General features: G+C 36.0%; 3 protein-coding genes across 4 annotated transcripts; 2 read left to right on the top strand and 1 right to left on the bottom strand.

Annotated features, from left to right (window-relative positions):
- Nucleotides 1-10,016: 10,016 nt before the first annotated feature.
- Nucleotides 10,017-12,838, top strand: LOC108689751 (tetratricopeptide repeat protein 36 homolog). 2 transcript variants are annotated; one of them, XM_018196682.1, is made up of 3 exons: nt 10,017-10,125; nt 11,718-11,915; nt 12,002-12,838. In XM_018196682.1, exons 1-3 carry the CDS (start codon nt 10,017-10,019, stop codon nt 12,250-12,252), a joined length of 558 nt encoding a protein of 185 aa, XP_018052171.1. In that variant the 3' UTR covers nt 12,253-12,838. The 2 variants fall into 2 exon arrangements, with proteins under 2 accessions (XP_018052171.1, XP_018052172.1); XM_018196683.1 differs by having other exon boundaries at nt 11,721-11,915.
- Nucleotides 12,296-15,070, bottom strand: LOC108689750 (translocation protein SEC62). The gene is made up of 5 exons (XM_018196681.1): nt 14,762-15,070; nt 13,968-14,417; nt 13,544-13,891; nt 13,367-13,467; nt 12,296-13,292 (listed from the first exon to the last, which is right to left on the bottom strand). Exons 1-5 carry the CDS (start codon nt 14,795-14,797, stop codon nt 13,130-13,132), a joined length of 1,098 nt encoding a protein of 365 aa, XP_018052170.1. The 5' UTR covers nt 14,798-15,070; the 3' UTR covers nt 12,296-13,129.
- Nucleotides 15,071-16,269: 1,199 nt separating this feature from the next.
- Nucleotides 16,270-20,783, top strand: LOC108689722 (suppressor of fused homolog). Its single transcript, XM_018196629.1, has 7 exons — nt 16,270-16,590; nt 17,071-17,163; nt 18,476-18,785; nt 19,006-19,241; nt 19,467-19,688; nt 19,770-19,977; nt 20,468-20,783. The coding sequence occupies exons 1-7, from the start codon at nt 16,397-16,399 to the stop codon at nt 20,531-20,533; spliced, it is 1,329 nt and encodes a 442-aa protein (XP_018052118.1). The 5' UTR covers nt 16,270-16,396; the 3' UTR covers nt 20,534-20,783.
- The last annotated feature ends 885 nt before the right edge of the window (nt 20,784-21,668 follow it).

The following is a 21,668-nucleotide window of genomic DNA, read 5'->3' on the forward strand; positions in this document are numbered from 1 at the left end:
ATTTCAAATTTTAAATCTATTATAATTCTAATTTGGACAATTAGAATTTTTGATTAGTATAATTAAAATCTTTTGGTTCGTTTGTTTTCAATTAGAAATTTTCTCAATGGTTCCTTATTTATGTAATCTATTATGAAAGAATTTAGAATTTGGAAGCAACTGAGAAACACGGAGTCCTTCGAAGGAAAACGACTTCTTTCACACATGTACACATATATAAACCTGTCTGAAAGAGAGAAAGGAACAGAGAAAGAGGGAGAAGAAGAAAGATTGTCTCCTAGAGTGGCAATGTCTGGCCACACCCGACCACTTTCTCCTCCGAAGCCAAAGCCATTCCGGTACCGCAAGTTACTACCCTTAATGACGCAAGCTACCCACGCGATCTAGCGTGAGACACGTAGTACGCTTACGCTTTCGTTCCGAACGGGTTCGCGAGAGGTAGAAACGAAAATTACAGGGCGCAAAAAGAGTAATTAAGTCACCGGTGGGAAGGTAACAAATTATCTGATCGACCCTGACCGAATTTTGATACAGAAGCGCGAAATTCTTCCTCCTGTAAGAATTTTGTGAAAAATCGCACTGAATCCTTCTTTTGTTACATTATGTCTTATGTAATATTTAATATAAATGATAAATGCATGTAATTTAAAATAATGTAAATATAGGATTATTTGATCATATTGTTAGTTGATAGACAAAATTATTTATAGATGATACAATATCTAAATAGAAGAAAAAAGAAAAATTCATATCTTAAATAAATTTACTCAGAATAATATCAAATTTACATTTACAATCATAGATTTTTAAATTTCTGTCTTATTATTATAAAAAAAATGTTGGAATATTGTACTTGTAGTTTGTAAATGTACCATAATATGTACCTAAGTTTCTCAGAAATTCTTTCTACTATGCATGTTGATGTGATGCTTATCACTACTCTATGGGCGACAGGTTAGAAATGAACGGATAGATAATTTTGAATCTAAATCATGAGAATCGTGGAAATCAGATGTTACTTTGATTTCTGGCTGAAAGAAATGGATGTCTCACGATGTCGCTTTATTCGTCCGTGCGAAATTCCTTCCTGAGCCTTAGGGGAACCCTAAAAGTTGCGGTGTACCACGAGCATTCCTCCCCCTTTTTCTCCTTTCTTCTCTTCCTCTCGCTTTTTCTCTCTCTCTCTCTCTCTCTCTCTCTCTCTCTCTCTCTCTCCCGAATCAGAGAGTAGAGTGGAATCGCTGGCAACCGGTTTCGACCAACTAAAGCTAAATAAAGGCATGCACTCACACACGCATACACTTAAGGCGCGAGGGTAGGACACCGCAGGGTCGTTAATTGCGCTCTCGAAAAACTTCGCTCACGGATTTTTGTCGCGTATCATCGTCTAAAGCGTGATTTACACGGGGCGACTTTTATTCGAGAAAAGCCGTGTCTAGTGACGTCATAGCGAATTCGTTACTAAAAACTTCTTCTAGACGGTGAGTTTATTCTTATAGCGTATAGCGGTGAATACCGCTTTCGACGCTTTGTCGCTAATTTCTTGCTGCTCCACCAGAATGAATTTTTAAGTCGTCAGCGTGAAAAGACGAATTTTTCCGAAAAGACCTCAGCCACTCAGACTCATAAACATCAGAGAATAATCATGTCATCGAATGACATACTTCGAGCCACTGTGCTTTGTGATCAACTATTCGCTTGATCACTAGCGACTACTATTTAACACTGCGACTTCAAAATTTTAATCGCTAGCGAATAAAAATCAAGCGTGTACAAGAAGCTTTTATCAGCGAATTCACGGACGAATTAAGAAGCTTGCTTCAAGCAAATAGCAACAAAGTCGAGAGAATTCACTGGCGAATTAATGACGTCACTAGACGCGGCTTCTAGCGAATAAAAATCCGTAAATCGCTTAAGACGAACCCCAGGATCCAGCGAGACGCTCGCATTGTTGAAGAAATATTTGCTGTTCGCGGATGAAGAATGCGGTAATGTCTTGAAGGAAATCCCGGTGACGTGCCGTTAATTCAACATATATAATTATAAAATATAAAGAAAGAAAAAAAATTCGAGATTCCGAGAAGAAGAGTCATTGCATGTTACCGCGCAATCTTCGACTTCGGCCGCGAGATCGTAGCCCTCGAGCAGTAACAAGCGTTGAACGAGCGAGGAAAGGATCTGACTCCTTAAGGCACATCCTTCCTCTCTTGTAACTTAACCCTTTGATTTTCCTTCCCCCTGACCTGCGCAACCCGCACATGCGCTACAGGGTTTGATGGGGCATCGATAAATCACGGTTTCCATCACGATTCATTTGAATATAAATCCGACTGTCTACGCGCTCTCCCTCGCTTACTGTACAAGATCCTTTCGCGGGATCGGAAGGGAAAGATAATGTTGAGAGAGGACGCGAGAAAGAACGAAAAAAATACAGAACTTTCTAAAACATTGACAACGTTCGATGACGATTTTTTAAGTGTTTATACGCTTTCAAACTTTATAAGAACGCTTATACAACACTATTGGATTATAAACACTTTTAGAACGCTTATAAAGTGCAATATATATCATTCTATACAAGTTCTGTAATGTTAAAGCAACGCTTTTCAAAGGATGCTCAGTAAACGCTGATGCACTTTTGTACAGAAAGTTCACTGCCAGACTTTTTTTCAAACGCTTAGCAAACGCTTTTCTCAATATCGTGAGACAAGCTTTTTTCTGTTCAAACGCTGTTCCAATGTGGTGAATTATTGAGTCTCAAAGTTAACGTTTTATAAAGGGTTTACGCAAACGGCTTAAAGACGCCCGAAAAATGTTTTCCTCAACTCCATAACACAAACGTTTTTCCTCTGTTTAGCAAACATTTTTTTACATTTTTTTCAATTTTCCAATTTTCAAGTGCACAACATCGCTACTAGAGACACACAGTGAAATTCAATTTCTTACATTTAAAAAATCACATCAAATAGAATAAAAGGCGCAGATATGATGAGACTTTTCAGTGAAAAATTTTATTTCTTTTCTTGATAAAATGTAACAGACTCAACACTTGAACTGAACGCTCACAAACGTTTTTTACGCAATTTCTAATGACAAAAGTAAACGCCTGTTAAAGTTTAACATAAGCTACATGCAATTCCCAATGATGGAGCAAACGTCTATTAAATGTTATACACAGAATATATAAATTTTAAACAATCAGTATGCTTACGTTAAATAAACGCTGTGCAAATTCTCAAAAATACTCTATATAAATGCCTTCCAATCGCTGCGTTACAATTTCCGCTTTATAAACACTTTACTGACCGTTTTTGAATTCTCAACAAATTTCTGCAAACGCTCATGTAAACGTTAAATAAACATTCATGAAACTAGGCTTCTTATTTTCATTAGAGAATGCCTTCCAAATGTTGTAGCGTTGCAATTTCCGCTTTATAAACACTGACCGTTTTTGAATTCTCAACAAATTTCTGCAAACACTCATGTAAATGTTAAACAAACATTTATGAAACTTCTCATTTTCGTTAGGGATGGACGAGAGAGAACAAAAAAGGGAGAGAGAGAGAGAGAGAGAGAGAGAGAGAGAGAGAGAGAGAGAGAAGGAGAAAAGAGAGCCCTCCTTTTTTTTTGTTGCGTATCCGCGATAACCGCAAATCGACCGCGATGGTTGGTCGTGGCTGGATTCAATGCTTTTTGGTGGTCTTATTTGGCGGGTCTCTTCGTCGCCTTCTCTCTATCTTTTTCTCTCATTTTCCCCGAGCCTTCGCCTCTCTGTGCGGTGATGGTTTTAATGTCCTTACGATGTTCACGACTCGGGCGGTCCTCTCGGACCAGCGCACCAATCATGCAAACGCGAACACATCCTGACGAAAATTCATTCAGACGATTTCGTACGCGTGACCGCACCCTTATTTGAAATTCCATCGGTCCGCCTGCTCGTCGACGAGAAAAGATTGCAATGGAACGCATCTACGGTGCGCAGAATGCAGCTGCATGCCGCGTAACGATCTCGTAAAATTTTGAAACGGTTATTCGTGGCCGAGTCGCCCTTGAGCGAAATTTTTTTCGTCAAATGTGATCAACCTCGCATGTAGAGAAAAAGAAAATAACGAACGTATTACGCGTAATAATTAGATAAAAATATTCATCTCAGAATTCAAACCGGGACCGTTCAATCTTGAATCTCCTTCGCTATATAGCCATTAATTGATATTGTCAAGTGCGCAAATCAAGAGAAAATACGAGGAGAAATACGAAGAAATCGCGCGCTTCTGTAAAAGAGCAATACATTATACAAGAGTTTAAGATAATAATAATAATCATTATAATTTTGCCGTATTAATCTCGATTGCGATGTGTATCTCAACACGAAAGGCAGTTCATTATACACGACTATCGAAATTATACTATCGAAGTATAATTTTCGTTAAAAATAAAGCAGCGTAGCTGGACAATTTTAGATTCAAGATCATATATAAGCAAAGACACAAGAAAATGCAGTCTAAAAGCTTAATATTGCAATATTTCATTGATTAATTACTACCTATCAATAAATAAAAAACATAGATTATATTAAAAGATATACAGGGTATTTCGGAAATTGTGGTCGCGAAGAAAATAATTCCTTATATAAAAGTCGAAAACATAAAATAAATTTTTTTTGTATAAAATTCTGTTTTTTGAGAAAATTGAGTTTGAATATTCGTTAAATACATACTTGACTAGTCACAGTTTATTTGGTTTACTCAAGTTTATCTGACTACTCACTACTATTTTTATGTCAGCCTAAATTTAATATAATATGAATATGATTTAAAATGAATAACATATATAATATAGATATTAATTGTTGAAAAGAATTATTATAATTCTTATGTTCTTCATGTTGCAGATGAATTCTTATTTAACAAATTAAAGTTAAAACGCAACAGAAATAGCGATGATAGCTAGATTGAATGAATCAAATATTATAGATTCTGATTAATCAAGTGCACACGTACTTACCGAATATTCAAATTCGATTTTCTTGAAAACAGAGATCTACATATATGAAAAAAATTTATTATATATTGTTTGCTTACTTTTACATGAGAAATTCTCTCTTTCCCGCGATTGTACCACGATTTCTGAAACATCCTATATATTTAGAAACAAATATGCTGAAGTGTAAATAAATTCTAATTCTATTTAGAAATTAACATTTAACATATATGTGAATAAATCAAAGAATGTATAAAATAAATTTCAAAATTATTCTTATATCTTATTATTTATCTTCTTACATCTTATTATTTTATTATCTTATTTTTATTATCTATTTAAACTCTTTTTTATTCTTCTCTTATCGCTTTGAGTAAAATATACTCATTTTTTTATACATTCTTATTGTTGTTTGTAAAGGCTTAAAATAAAGTTAAAACAATTTGTGAATTCCTCAATTCTTTTTTAATTTGTGTTATGCACACAATAAGTTTAATATTAAAGTTTAATATTTTCTATCTACATCTCAACCATTGTCTGTGGAATTATTTGGATTAAATACAGATGTATATGTATACATACACACACACACACACACACACACACACACACACACACACACACACCCACCCACACACGCACACACACACACATACACATACATCTGCATTTATATATATACTGAATAAATAAATTCTTCAATTTTCTGATACATATATTAAATAATAAATATTAATAAATACTTAAACGTACTTTACGGTTCGCTTATCATTCAATATTAATTAGGCAGTGATATATTGCAATATTGGTTTTAACCACGTTTTATATGCGGCGTCGATGCATAGGGAGTGCGTATTATTCAAGAGACTTTTATTAAGCCGGCCAAGGCCGAAAGCTCACTGCGGAGCCCGTATCCGGGGAAGTCGACGAGAGGAAGGCGTGTACCACTTCATGCGAGCGTACGAAAGGGCCGTCTTCTTATAACCATAAATATCATGTATAAATGCATATAACGCGATGCTCCATAAATCCGACGCCGTCCGCCGACCGAAAAACGAGCCTACATTTACCACGAAGGGCGTTTGTAATTAAACGCTCTGTCCCAATCCGCATTATTAGCAATATAAGTACTCTCGTCCTTGGCTTTTCCAGCAGATCCAGAGACTCACGACTGTCGGGTGAGCCGCGTAATTAGAGTTACCAGCCGTGTTCTTTTAAGAGTATACGTGTATTCCTTTTTTCAGACCGTTGAGAATTTCTTGGTCATTAATTAAAATTTTATAATATATATTAAATAAAGTATCTTTTAAGACTGTAATGTGAACATACAACTAGAAAAGTTTAAGACTTTTATTTCCTAATTGTTATAAAGCTTTAACAAATTATATTAATAAGAATTGTCAATAAATAAAATTATATTGCTATAGAAATTTTGTCTTATTATAAATTTAACATATAAAAAAATTATACCCTTTCTTTCTGCCTTCGAATTATCTTTTTTTTTTAAAATATACATAGGTATTCTTTTCTTGCGATTCAGATATTGGAAACAAAAAAATCAAGAAAACCCTTAACTTTTTCAAGCTTTTCTCGCTTGAGAAATTGAGGAACAGTTCTTCACGGTTCTCGACGTATCGATTCGTAGGACGACTCGATGGCATGTTTGACGTCCTTTCATACAATAAAATCCTTGGGGACGGCGGGGAGGATAGGAAGAAAGAAAGGGGGGTAAGGGGGCCCGCGTGTCTACGCGCGCTCACAACGAGCTAACGATATTTATTATACGTCGGCGATGAATTATGGACCGTTAAGGTCCGCCATCGTGACGGGACGGAACGGGACGAGACCGGGACCCTTCGGGCCCGCAGCGAGCTGCGAGTTGCGAGCCGGGCATCGCCACTGTGCGGACTGCGCCCCGGAGGAAAAACGCGCAGGACGGAGCTCGTACGGCTTCGCGCCGCGCGAAATGAAATATTTATTCCATTACGAGACGCGGCACAGCCCGTATTGTAATGCGCTAAACCATAGCTGCACTTTCGCGGCCCGCCGTCCATCGGCGAGTCGGGTTATCGCGATATGCGTCCGCGAATATAGCGGCCGCAAGAGAGACTGCCTTTGCTCGATTATCGCGCTGATTTCTATTCCGAGGTGCGTTCGCCATGATGCTCTTCTCCCGCTTCACGCGCGCTGTTGTTCACGTTTGCTGTTGTTCATTTTTTAATTTCTTTCAAACTCTTCATAAATTATAGCCACAATGTATAAAAAGAGGCCAACGCAAGTACCGAGTTGCAGGGGTCGGTGTACAAACGAATTAATGGAAGCAATAAAATGTTAAAAAAAAAAGAAAAAGAAATTGCAAGATCTCTAAAGAAAAAGAGATGTGTCGCATTATCTGCCGATAGCGTGCGTGATAGATGGCTCATTATGACAAGCGGAGATTAACAAGATTTGATAAAGCGTTATAAGAAGTGATTACACGATCTAAACTCTATAATGATCATGTAATTTTTTTTCTAAAGTGAAAACATGAAAAATCAAGATTTTTATCATTTCTTTACAGAAATTGAATACTAGCTACTAAAAGACAGTAATTAATTACTGATTTTAAATATTAACGCTGTTGTTCAGTTCTTTTAATACTCCAAATAAGTAATTAATTACTGTCTTTCGGTTATAAATTCGTCAGTATTAAATTTCTGTAAGGATTGTAGACATGGAGAAATTTTTCACTTTTCACGTTTCCGCTTAAAAAGTCAATTAATCGCACCTTGAATTAGTCTACTCTAGAAAATAAAAATCAGAAATCAGATATAAGAGGAGAGTAACAGAAGCATAAACAAAGCTTCTTTAAAAAGCGAAAATTGAGACAACGAAACGTAAATTTCTGTAAGGATTGTAGACATGGAGAAATTTTTCACTTTTCACGTTTCCGCTTAAAAAGTCAATTAATCGCACCTTGAATTAGTCTACTCTAGAAAATAAAAATCAGAAATCAGATATAAGAGGAGAGTAACAGAAGCATAAACAAAGCTTCTTTAAAAAGCGAAAATTGAGACAACGAAACGTAAAAGAAGCATAAATACCTCTTATATTTCGTTTCCTGCAATTTGATCTGCGTTGGCCACTCTCTGTATATTGTGTCTATAAAAATTACTTTATTTTTGCCAAGATATGCCTAGTTCATGCTTCGGTCTTAATTCTAAAATCCTAAAATTCAGCCAATGTAATACAGATTTCAGTTAGGATTCCAATTAAGACTGGCAGCCCTATTATTCTTGCGATAAGAGGCAATATCTCACGATCGCGGGTCATCTTCGAGTCAAATAGTTCTGAAACAAATGGCTTATTCGTGAAGTTCACCAGCCACGCTTTGGCTTTCATAATGAAGGAAAACCTTCAACCCATCCTTCCGTTTCTTCGCGACTCCACTCTACCCGTGGGAAAGCCCGCTTGGACGACGAGGCCGTTTAACAGTCCCCTGGTAACGGTAACGGAGTCGCGGCGACGCCAGGAATCGTGAAAAATCGCGCGCTTCGAACCTTCGCGAGCAAGCACGCGCGCGCGCGGTTAATGACGAAGAAACGGGTCCCGCGGAGTCCCGTAGTCGATTTTCGTCGAAAACCGGCTTCGAGACTTGTTCCCGGTCGTCTCTCACGCGGTTACGCCCGTCCCGTCGAATTGCGCGTACATAATCCGCCTCACCGCGCGTCAAATCGCACGTTTACTGTTACGACGATCTATGAGAAATATATAGCGATTAGACGTCCAGCTGGCAATTTCCCGGATATATGTCTTGCTCGCGTCAAGCATAATTTATGGGATTCCCGAAATTAATGACACCCGCGATGCCTTCACTCGGTTAATGATTTTTGTACAGCGTAACAAGTTGTTAGACTCATGCACTCATGGTGGACTCATGGTGAATTCATCCATGGAACCGGGATAAGTTAATTAAAAGTCAAATGTTAATTTAAATGAATTAATCATGATTAAGAGTTGGATTTTTGTCCCTTCAACGACGAGGTTAACCATGTTGTATCACGAGTATGGCATTCCTGAAAATCCTGCTTGAGGATTTATTGACGTTCAATACCGGCTTCTTGCCGGAATTAGTTGGAATTGATATCGTTCTTGCGCTGCTTGATGCGTAATCGTTCAAATGAATAGCGACCACTGGAGGTCCGTTTGACACTCACATGCTTGCGAGGATTTGTCCTTGTTTAACATTTGGTAAATAACAAGAAAACGATTCCATGAGCCTTTTATATCAAGTAGAATGTATCCTGAAAAATCTATATGATTCTCATCATTATATCCATGTATATAGTAGAATTTCTATTAATCCATTATTACATTCATAATATCAAATTATACACGGAAATGATTTTGTCAAAGTATTTAAAAATTTAGATAGCTTTGAAAATAATTTTGTACTATCAAAATAATTATGTAAAAATTTCAAGCATAATGAGCGATGCTGCATAAAGCTTTGACATTTTAGTAACCAGTTTCAGCGTCCTATATGTATAATTATTTGGATAGTCCAACAAAATTATTTTCAAATTTGTAATTATAGCTAAATTTTTAGAAGTTTGAGCAAAATTTCCTTTCTGTATCTAATATTATAGAGTTATTTTTAATTATTTCTATAGATCGTCACTTGCTCTTACTCATTATTGTGTTAATCTAATTAAAACAATTGAAATAAATAATTCAAAAGAATATATTTTTGACTGAAATAGTTATTTACTAAACGTATGTTAATATGAACATTGTTTAAGTTAAAACTAATCACAAAAATGGATTGATTTACATTTTAACTCACAAAAAAAAATGAAAATTAGAAATAACAAAATATTATTTATTTCAGGGGATTATCATGCTCTTTCATATGTAACAATGTATTTACGACATGCTAGTTGGACGACATTCTTCGGATCTATTTAATCTATGACGCAATGTGATTAACTCACGTGTGATAAACAGAAACGAGTTTCTATCGAATGCGATGGAAATATTGAGATTCAGTCGACATCATGGAGAGTCTGAGCGAAGGTGATAAGGCTGTCTTGAAGACGATCTTCGATCCGTTTCAATCGCTCGGTCCGTCTGATTTTTTAGACTTCTCGGTTTTCCAGAAAATTGGTACGTAGCTAATGATAATATAATACAGTACACGGAAAATTAATGTTATGTTAACAGTATTATTTAATTGCAATCTAATTGAAAACTATTATTAATATATTATTGATTGTTATAATATATTATTGTATATAATATATTATTGATTGTTTTCCTCCAATTTTTTATTAATATTTGAGAATAATATAGATATAGATATAGATTTATAGATATAGATATAGATAATATGGATATAGATTTTATTATCAATTTTCTGAAAAAAAAGTGGAAATCATCACACACACACAAATATTAAACAAAATATGTGAAATAGTTTATTATCATAGACTAAAAATAAAGATTTTAATTAATATAACGTTTTTTTCCTCCAAATTTTACAATTCATATTTTTTCGCCGTTGAGCTATAAAAATATCTGAAGTTTATTAAAACAAGAGCATGGCGTATTTGTTTTATTAACTGTTATCGAATTGACAATAAGATATTTTCGATTTGATTGCTGTCGGCAAAATAATGTTATTAATACATCATTTTTTTCCGCAATTATTAAGAGCATATCTATCAGAATGTTTAAAATGACAAACTTTCTTTTTACGATATTATAGATAGTAATAAAGTTATTATTATTTATAATCAGTCAAAAAATACGAATTAGAATTTCTTTATAAATTTTAAGTGCAATTTAATCTTGAAAAATATATTGTCTACGGTCCTTTTTAATTCTTCTCTGTCAAGCGATTTAAAGATTTCCAAGATTTCCATTCAATCTTAATGACGATGTAGTCGAGACACTTGTTACACTAGTTGGACACGATTCAAACCGCAGACTTCTCAGATCGCTCGAAAAATCTGCGAACGCTTAAAGCGTTACCCTGCGGGTAACCGCATTCGTCTGAAGCGAAGTTTACTTCGGCGCGAGCCATTCTCACGCGAGACATTCAGATCATCATGAATATGCAAGAAACTGCACGATGTGAGAACAGATAAAGTTTCTTGTTGTTGTATCTTCAAGGCTACGGTTTGCAGAGTGAATAAAATTATATGGAAAATTTTACATTGTCATTCAATTTCTTATAAACTGCAGTGTGTCATATCGAAATAAACATAGATATACAATAATTATGTAATATTCATATTGCACAATTTCTCTTAAAAATAGCTACATGTATTCTTTATATTAATTAATTTAGCTAATTATTTTGTAAAAGTAATAAAAGAAAGTCGAGGAAAATTAATATTTCATGAGTTAAGTATTTAGATATTTGGGTTGTGACATGTAAACAATAATTATTTTTATGTCTGCAATTAAAATAGACAAAATTCCATTGTCAATATATTATTATATAGAATGATTAGAAAAATCATATTATGTAAGAAAAATTATATGGTTTCATTAAAAAAATATAGATAATATTAATGTTTTACTACAACGTATAAAAAAATTCTTACGTTATATTTCCATGATAAAACTGTGAAATTTTTTTAGGTATTTTCTTCTGAAATGGGAAACAATTAAAATATTTGGAGTGTCAATTATAGATATTTTTCTATGTACGCTATACGTAATACACACATCTTTTTTAATATTTCATTAAGAAGAGACGGATGTCTTCGAGGAGGATCGCTTAGAACCGGATGTTCTGGACATCATAAAGAAGGCGATAATCTGCGCGGAAGCGAAGAACTTCGACGAATGCTTTCGACTTTTCGACCAAGCATTGAAGAAGGCACCTAAATCGCCGTCAATCTTAAACGACAGAGCGCAAGCTTTACGTTTGGCGAATCGACACGAAGGTATTTTTAATTGCAAAAATGAATATCTACAAATTTTTAGAGAAGAGGATTGTAACGCTTGATTATCACTCAAACTTATTATTTAGAGGCGTTAAAGGATCTGCATCTAGCGGTTGAACTGAGCGAAGGCAAAGGAAGGGCAAGCATCCAAGCACTCTGTCAACGTGGTGCACTTTATCGTTGGATGGAGCAAGATGACAAGGCCAGGGAAGATTTCACCCGTGCGGCTAAGGCTGGTTCGAGCTTCGCTAAATCGCAGCTGGTCGCTCTGAATCCTTACGCGGCTATGTGCAACGCGATGCTACAGAAGATGACATTCAAAACCAATCAATTTTAATCTAATATGGGATTGTAGGTCAAGATAATGACCATTTAATATATAACGCTTTATTTTATTTTATTTTATTTCCATATAGATAAATTCACGAGCGGATCCACAAGACCTACAGATCCTGATAATCGTATAATAATAATCGTAAAAGTAATAATATAATAATAATAGTAATAATAACAATAATTATTGGAAATTTCGCATAAAAATATAAATTATCTGTATTAAACTCGGAATATACATTCATCTGTAAAATCGGATCTAATTTCTGCTAAAAAAGAACTCGCGCTAAATCGCCGAACAACGAAGAAAACGTCAAGTTCTGTACCCGTAAAGATTCCCTCTCTTCCAGCTAAATTAGTTTCTCCCTAGAACTAATTTAAAGATTATATCTAACGGAGAGAACTCGGTGCATATTAACTACATTGTCGGTAGACATTGATCGCATTGAGATAGATTGAAGACTTCGAACAGTACCATAATTTATTCAACGGAAATTGATAACGAAATTACACCTAATACGATTTCTTCATTGTACACACAAATGTTTATATAGATATTTATATATGTATAGAATAAAATATGCCTTATATCACGCTTATGCTTTTTTTTAGAGACAATACTTTACATTCACGTCAGTTACGGGAAATTCTGTTCATGCAAAAGTCACAAGCGATTTTTCCCACTCATTCATGATCGTATCCTTAAATGCAATAAATGTGGAGAATCTGCTACGGTCTGTTTCTTAGATTCGTGCATCGAATTCGACATTCGAATTAACCGCAAGCATATATCGATTTGAGTGATGATTAATGCGATAATTAATACAGCTGTTTGTCCCAGCAAACATGAAACTATCTACTTTTTTCTCAGTTTTCACGTTTTAAACCATAACGAAGTCTCGACTCGTATTAGATTTTTCGCTCTCCGAACCTTCCTCACTGCCATCTTCTCCTTCGGCTGAATCGGATGAAGTTTTCCTCTCTTCGCTAGGTAAAGCTAATTCCTCGTTAGATACTTCCGTTGCTACAGGTTCTTTCTCTTCTCTAAGAACATAAAAATATAGAATCAGCAATATGTATTATATTAAAATGTCTTAAATATGAATCTCAAAACTTACTGAACTAATGGCGCATCTTCGGAATCAGAATCTTTCTCTTTCCTTCTTTTCTTTTTGCTGCTCTTCTTATCGCCATCCGACGTAGGACCATAATATTCGTACTGTAAAGATTTTTGCATCATAAATTTAAATTAAATGTTTGTCATTGCCGATGAAGGAACGTAATCAAGTGTTAACCTGATATAATGGCCAGAAGGACGCAAAGAAGCCAACATCGGCTGTCAGATTAGGTAATAGCCATAGATGACATCTACCCAACGTGGGTACCCACAGAAGACAGAATACAATCATTCTAATGATAGCCAGTGCTAATATAAATACGAGAAATCCCGCAGCGGCGACACTTAAATAGTAAACTCCGTGACGGATAGTTAAGGGCCACAGTGGGAAGAGACAGACTCCTATTGCACCTAAGACTACAAGCGTACCAAAGAACCAATAATATACAGGAATCGGCTCGTATATCCACACATACGCGTCATTACAATCCACAAAGTATTGTTCCATGTGCATTTCTAGTCTCACCTGAAAATAAAATATGTTATTTACAAAAAGATAAAAGAAGAGAATTTTAGTGACACGAGTAAACGTTCACGCTTACTTTTGGCTTCTTCTTATGTTCCTTCCGTTCATCAATTTTCTCTTCGCCTTTCTCTTCCTTTTCCTTCACCACGATTGCATCTTTGTTTTCCTTGGAATCTTCTTTATCTATAGGTTTTTTGTCTTCTTTTGTAGTCTTCTTTTTAATACCCCGCATTTTATTAAGTTCTTCCTCTGATATCACCACCTTCTTGGCTCTGTGAAAGAACTTGTGCCTGAGCATCAGGTCCAAGAACTGGGAGACCTGCTCACGATTCTCGAACACCGTGCTCCAGGGTGAATTTTCCAATAGGGCATCGATTGCACGCGACCCAGTGAAGTACTCCACATTGTGAGTCCTATCAAACTTGGTTTTCTTCGACGGTACATTATTGCGGATCCACTTAGCTACTGCGTACTCTTCCTTGGACGGTTTGTCCTGAGCGCCTTTAGTATCCAGACTGGCTACTTCCTATTACAAAAACAATAGCAATGTTAGACAGTTCATGAAGAAAACTCCAGCAGGGAAAGGATGCAGGGAACGCCTCAAAGGCGTTCGCCTCAAATGTGAGCTGTAAATTCGCGATCGTCTGTAAATTCGTGTTCCATGACCCTGAACAAGAGAATCGTAGGAATCTCGAGATCTGTGTCTACGTCACTCGGATCAGCGCTTATCAGTGATGACAGGTTTCGCAAATCGACAGATTGAGAACGATCGCGTACGGTGATGCGAGTCGCGTTTAATGTCGACCGATCGTGACGTACAATTAGTGGGTCACATGCCGTTACGATTTCTCGTCCATATGCGACGCTTACATCTTTGCGCTTCCTATTTTTCCTGCGCTCCGCCATGCTGTAAATCCCGTGTCACGCTTGCGCGCACAGATCCACTGCTCACGCTGCCGGCCGCCGAAGCTGCTGCGAACTGGCATATGCCGTATGCAAACACCACGGATGTGTACCCGAAGCAAGCACCGTGGTGACCAATGATGGCACGCGGAAATGATCTCCGCGTTTACTTCTCTTCCTTTTCCTTACTACTCCTCCTTCTTTTCTTCTTTCGCCTCTTTTTACGAGTTATTCGTCCCTTTCGGGACACAGGACACCACCTGGTGTTTACTGATTTACTCCGATTCACAAACTGAGAATAGCAGGAGCGCCGGTCGAGAAGTTCAGTGGCGCATCTGAGAAGCTTCTAGAAAAAGGTCGTGAAATGACGTGATCAGTAATGGAATGTCAATGGACCATCGATGATCGAGGTATCGAGAGAAGGATAAAAATGATGGCATTGTTGATCATTTTGGGTTTTGATCACTCCGATTGAATGCAGTCTATCAAATCAAAAGCTGCATTCAGCAGAAACAGGTTTGCACCTGTAAGATTTTTTTAATATGATTTATGTAGATATTTAAATCTAATGGGGAACTAAGGATTGCTCTAGGAAAAGAACCTGTAATTATTAAAGAATTTTACACAGTTGCAAAACTGCTTTTTCTGCCAAACAATTGCCTATTTATTTACAATGTTTTCATTGTGATTTATGGATCATGATAAAAGATCGAGATATGAATAGTTCAAATAAAGAAAAATTAAACGAGAATAATACACATAAAAAATATGTGTATAATTTTTCAGAATATTTGAATAACTTTTCAGAAAATTTTCCAGATTTTTCAATATAAATTATTGAAACATTTTTTGAAAGTATCTTTATATATGTAAATTTTGAAATATTTCAAAATATCCAAGAGATTCTTTTACTTGAATTTTTGAAGTTTTTTCTCTCTTTCTCTTTAACTTGAAAAGAAAAAGAGAAGAGATGAACCGTGCATGAAATTCAGCTAAAAAAACTTTAACCTTAAAAATTTTGGAATACCTCACAATTCATATGTATAAAGAATTTATACATATTTATTTATTTTTTAGAAAAGACGTATAAATTTTATCGGCATTTTTGAAAAGTGTTTTAATTGAAAAAAGTCTGAGGATCGCCCAAGCAGAACAAGTTATTATGATATCAAAATGACTTCAGAATGATGATTAAAAGTCATTTTTCAATCATTTCCGTTTTATTTTACTGTCATTTTGACGTGACTTGTTGTTGTTCTGCTCGAGGAGTGTTCTAAAAACTTTTTTCAGAAATTCTATTAAAAAAGAACAAGCGCTCTTTATCTTAAACACGATGGCTCCAGCTGACACCAGCTGACACTGCTGACAGCGTAGTAACTTTAAACTCCTATAGAAAGCGTTGCTTTCGAAGCCGATTCTCATTCGCCTGCGGATCACCCGTCTACGTTACACGCGTTGGGGACGATCACGCTTTTGTTTGTCAGTGCTGTTCAGTACTGTTCCCGCTGGTGTGTTCGTGACTCGTGTGTTCCGTGTGTGAGCATCAGTGATCGTTGCGGGTAAACAAAGGCGGGTATATTCAGCGTGCACCATCGGAGTTTTATGTACGGCGTGAATATGCGCGAACGCGAAGAGTTATCGAGGTGTTTTCTACCGGGCCAGCCGGCCCAGATCTCGCTGCCACCGCCGCCGCCGTCGCCACGAGCTCCAGGCTTGGACGCCTTGCACAGTCTCTGCAAGCAGATCTACCCGGACCAGAGCAATCCGCTGACAGTCACGGCGATCGTGAAATATTGGTAAGAACCCGGCAACGGCGACGACGCCGAAGAATGTCTCGAAGGAGACTTGTTCGTTTTGCCGAAAGTCACAGGTGGCTTGGATATTTGACGTGGCGATTGATGTTCTGTTAAATAGTCGATTAATTAATTTTGTGTCTTTTTGAAGCCTTTTAGCTTCTTAATTATTTTCTTAATTGCATTTATTGTGCTATTAATTTTATTTTATCTGATTGTGCATAATTCTCTCTATTATTGATATTTTATGATCGGGTAGAATGATAGAATTTCCTGCAAAGCGTTGTATCAATTTTCTTATCGAGTCAATGCACTGAAATTGCTTTAAATCGTATGAGAGATACGCTTCTCTGAGAAACATAGGAACTCAATTTTTCCACTCTTCCCTCGCGAGAAAAAGCGATTACAACGACTATATTTAGCCTCCCCTTTTACATACATAAAACCGGATATCCTGTCAGCTGACTTGAGTTTTCCCTTTAGGTTAGGAGGACCTGATCCCCTCGACTATATCAGTATGTACGCCAATTCAGGATATCCCGATCTCGGAGTACCTCCACATTGGCATTATATCAGGTAAGAATATGTTTACACTAGTGTCAAATTAAAAATCTATTATCAGGATATTCCAGTCTGTGCGGACTCATCTAGAATCTAAAAACCTGGAGCAAACAATTTATTGCCATAATTTTATTTAAAATTTAACTAAGGATTATAAGAAATAACCTTATAAAAATTTACAATTCTGTTATCATATGAACAGCAATTTTTGAGTTAATGAATTGTATTTATAAAATGAATTTTGAACATTTTAGAGTTTAGAATGTTTTCTTCTCTTGTTTCTGATTTGAAAATAGGAAAATATTAAATTTTTGTAATTATAACTTTTAATCATAAATTTCAGGAAGTTAAACTTCCAAATCTTCCTCTTGAATTCTATAGAACAAGATGACTTGGAAAAGATTTTTCTTCTTTATTTATTTTTAAGTGCAGGGGAAGTCCCATTTTGGTCTCAATTAGGGAGTAAAAGGGGATTATATTCTTTGAAACTTAGACTGTCTAAAATTGAAGTACCTCATATAACAGTTTTTAACGTCAGATTTTTATTTTTCTACTTAGGATTTTAGACTCAGTTTCATAACTCATGATTAACTCTTAACCGAGGTTTAACTTAAGAGTTAAACTTAAGATTTAACTTAAGAAGCAACTTTTTCATTTCTTTCTGATGCTAAAATTGGAAAGAGAAATAAGTTGTACCTCAAGTAAGTGTTAATCATGAGTTGTAAAACTGAATCTTAATATATTATTTAGGATGCGCTTGTATGAAATAAGAGATAATTTAAGACTTGCATGTTTGTTAAGTTTAAGTGAATACAAACTATGGCAGATGCGCGATATATAGATGCTACCGTTTCATTCCGATGTTTCATTGGAATTTGTGTGCGGAATGACGAATGATCTTCCGCCAAAGGGTGCGGGTTCCTTTCCCTTTTTTCTTCGCGCCGGCGACCCTCGCTTCTTCAATTTCAGACAGCTGTCCTAATACTACTCCGTGCTTCTCTATATATAGAGAGTGTGTAGGATGCAGGAGGAACAGTCGTTTAAATCGCGGGGAGTCGGAAATAGAAGCGCCGGACTTCCCCTTTTTCGTCTGCGCCGGCTAATTATACTTTGCCAAACTTTGACGGAAAGTCTACGTACTTTTTTGCATGCAAGATATCGTTGAGTCTTTCTTTTTTGCGCGTAATATTTTTTTAAATATTCCCTTCATTCGCTATTTGATTTTTATTACTATATTCAGAAATTATTTTTAAAAATAAGAGCATAACAAAAAAAACATAGCACAGAAACATTTATTTAACATTATACTTCGTTTATTTAAATACAGTTTAGGACTGTCCGATTTACACGGCGATGGCCGATTGCATCCTAAACCTGGCTCAGGCCGTGCCAGTGGATTTGGATTCGAGTTGACCTTTCGTCTGGCTCGTGAAAGGGGCGAGACGACGCCGCCCACGTGGCCGGCAAACGTGATGCAGCAATTGGCCAAATATGTTTTCAATTCTGGGAATACGTTGATGCCGGGCGACCATGTCTCTTGGCATGCTCCACTGGACGGTAGAAACGGTTGTATCACCCAGATTTTGATGGGACAAGACCCGCAGCTTCCGACGTCAATCTCGACACCCCACGGCAACGTATGTATAAAAGGCTCAAGCCCGTATTCCTAAAACATGATTTAATGATTTTCAGATTCATTTTAAGATTCTACAGATAAATAAAATTGATAACTTAACCATATTATATTTATTTAGCTCTAAATTGCGAATTAAATAAAAAATAAAAATAAAATCTGCCTTAAATAGAATCTGCCTTAAAATGAATTGCATCGTTGTGATCCTTCATTGTTGGAAATAGGTCTCGTTTGTTCAAATCGTCGGCGTTACTTCTGAGGAACTACAGGCAGCTCAACACTGGAACGGTTTGGGTGTAGTTAATCTATTAAGAAGTGCTAGAGGCTGTGGCCCGTGGTTAGTCACCGACATGAGAAGAATGCATTCTGCTATGGAGGATGATCCTTCCATAGCTGAGAAAATACAGTGTGGCATTGAGAGAGATGGATCAAATACTAGCGGTGTGTCCGCCAAATGTTGGTAAGTGATGACAATTGATTAATAGAATCAGGAATTTGAGTTTAAGACCATAGCCTTATGCCCGTATCAGATTAGAGATTGAGATTGAGATTGAATTTGATTTATCAAAGCAAAGTTTACTAAATTTGATTTTAATTTCATTTTTTTTTTATTAATTTCAATCTCAATCTCTAATCTAATACGAGATTCAATCTCAATCTCTAATCTAATATTATTTGTATGTAGGTGGGTGCAAATAACAAACGATAGAAGCATGGAGAGATATAGGGAGAAAAGGAACGATTCCGATGACGACGAGGACGTGAAGCCGATCGTGAAGACAGAGAGATTGTCGCCTTGTGAGCAGCAGGACGCCAATGTCTCTGACGAAAATAATATTAGAGCTTTGCCCGGATTACATCTAACGTTCAATCTTGAAGCTGGCTCGTTATTACCGTTGGCAATAAAGTTAGTCATGATAGAATTGAAATTCGTGCAGCAGAGCTGCAACAGCAACGTCCGATGAATAATGTAATATTGATATTGCAGGGGTCGTGTGATGCATGGGAGGCATTTCACATTCAAATCTATATTGTCTCACTCGGCTGTTACGATAGTTGCGCCGTCTGTTACGGGCACTTTTGTGTCCAAAGAGAAACCGTATGTCGTTCAAGGACCATGGCTGCAGGTACTTCTCTCGGAAGAATTGTCCGAGAAAATGGCCGAAGAGTTTCAAGTTCTGAACGCGCCAGATAAGGTAACAATGTGTAAGATTGCTTTAAAACGATGATAGGAAGTCTCCAAGCAAACGAAAATGGATTAAAATGGATTAAAATTTTTTCTATCCGAATGCGTATTTTAAATAGCGCATACTTTTTTTGGATTTAATTGGATTCAATTGGATTCAATTAGATTCAGTTGGATTCAATTGGATTGAAAAACTGCATCCTATTTATTTGTATTTCCTATTCAAAATTTTGAATTGAACAATTATGTTTATGTGCACAGAAAAAGCTAATATTATTTTTAAATTGAAAGACATAGAGACATGCTCCATGCAATTCCTAAATGAATAAAAATGCGTTCAGAATTGAAAAGCATTCATTTTAACATTCGGGAAAAAATTTCTGAAAATTTGAATCAATTTCAATTCATTTCAATCCATTCTCGTTTGCTGGACTTGTTTAATTATTTTGGAACAAATCGATATTGAGTATTGCTGAATGTTTTAATATATCTTATTTTAGATCCAATTGCCAAAGACATTTTCTTGGCCGGAACATAATTTAGTCATCACCATCATCAATGATTAAAACTGTCCAATGATGCAATCCATGAAGATTACTCTTCACTCTGATTAAATATATTTAAGTTAAAGATAGGACAATGAAAGTATTATCGAGCCTCATTGTAGGTCGAATCTTTTTATTTATAACTACGACGTTTCCCATGACTCTCTAGCGTAAGATTTTATAATTTATAAATGTTATCCTACGCATTTAAATGTTCATCAATGTGCGAAAGCAGAGATTTGCGCATGTTTCCAGATGTGTTTTTTTTTTACAAAAAAAAAAGCGATGTATTTTTCTATATATATATAAACGTTCCAACGTCTCTCTTTTACAAATTGATGCATACTTATATACATGAAAAATTTCTACAATGCTTGTTAGATTGTTTAACTTGACATATTGTTATATCAATGCAAAAATGATATGTAAAAAAGTGTTACAAGTTTTTTATATATACTTCACTATGTACATAATACGACGTAAATTGTATATGCTATTTTACGACGAAATTTGAGATGCGCCTTACATTGTTACATATAATAAACGTTTATGTAAATATATATCTTATAGAGATATTCGTATTTCACAAAGAAAATCTTACGTAATTATATCAATTTTTCTTTTATGTTGATCGATATCGCCTGTTATTTCGTTTCTTTGACCTCCTGCCCGTCTTTCTCTCGCGAAGACACGCATCCTGGCTGTGACTCCTTACCATCGAATTGTTATTATTGCCGCTTTGCGTCACGTGTTGCCCAAACATATTGAACAGCTTCGTGTGGGAATTCTGAAGTATCGATATGACATTGAAATCAATCACACGTATCAAAGCATTGAATGCGCACGGTCGTTTTTTACGAAAATAAGAAATCGCAGTACATATCATCAAGTTTGCAATCTTCAAATCACAGCAATAAGTCTATTTTTTCTGCATTCCGATGATTCTTATGATAAAATAATCTCGCCGTTGGGTAAGTTTTGTATTTATATGTAAAATATAAACAAAGAGCCGTTAAAAACGTCCGCGTTAAATGAATATTTAACGCGACGTTCTGTCGGATCAAAAACCAGATAATGCACCATGCGACCACGCGCGGATCTCTAAATCTTGATTGATATCAGTCGCAAGAGTAGTCTACAAAGTAGTTTACCTGGT

The sequence above is a fragment of the Atta colombica genome, unplaced genomic scaffold (assembly GCF_001594045.1).
Source record: "Atta colombica isolate Treedump-2 unplaced genomic scaffold, Acol1.0 scaffold275, whole genome shotgun sequence".
In the NCBI taxonomy this organism is placed as follows: domain Eukaryota; kingdom Metazoa; phylum Arthropoda; class Insecta; order Hymenoptera; family Formicidae; genus Atta; species Atta colombica.

What these genes read in the sequence shown, in the direction of transcription:
- LOC108689751 (XM_018196682.1), top strand. Translation starts at nt 10,017, where the DNA reads ATGGAGAGTCTGAGCGAAGGTGATAAGGCTGTCTTGAAGACGATCTTC. An exon ending in CTCGGTTTTCCAGAAAATTG is followed by an intron (nt 10,126 to 11,717) that starts GTACGTAGCTAA and finishes TATTTCATTAAG; the next exon opens with AAGAGACGGATGTCTTCGAG. An exon ending in TTTGGCGAATCGACACGAAG is followed by an intron (nt 11,916 to 12,001) that starts GTATTTTTAATT and finishes CTTATTATTTAG; the next exon opens with AGGCGTTAAAGGATCTGCAT.
- LOC108689750 (XM_018196681.1), bottom strand. Translation starts at nt 14,797, where the DNA reads ATGGCGGAGCGCAGGAAAAATAGGAAGCGCAAAGAT. An exon ending in AAAATAGGAAGCGCAAAGAT is followed by an intron (nt 14,418 to 14,761) that starts GTAAGCGTCGCA and finishes TTTTTGTAATAG; the next exon opens with GAAGTAGCCAGTCTGGATAC. An exon ending in GAAGATGCGCCATTAGTTCA is followed by an intron (nt 13,293 to 13,366) that starts GTAAGTTTTGAG and finishes TTATGTTCTTAG; the next exon opens with AGAAGAGAAAGAACCTGTAG.
- LOC108689722 (XM_018196629.1), top strand. Translation starts at nt 16,397, where the DNA reads ATGTACGGCGTGAATATGCGCGAACGCGAAGAGTTATCGAGGTGTTTT. An exon ending in TTATTACCGTTGGCAATAAA is followed by an intron (nt 19,689 to 19,769) that starts GTTAGTCATGAT and finishes TTGATATTGCAG; the next exon opens with GGGTCGTGTGATGCATGGGA. An exon ending in TTCTGAACGCGCCAGATAAG is followed by an intron (nt 19,978 to 20,467) that starts GTAACAATGTGT and finishes ATCTTATTTTAG; the next exon opens with ATCCAATTGCCAAAGACATT.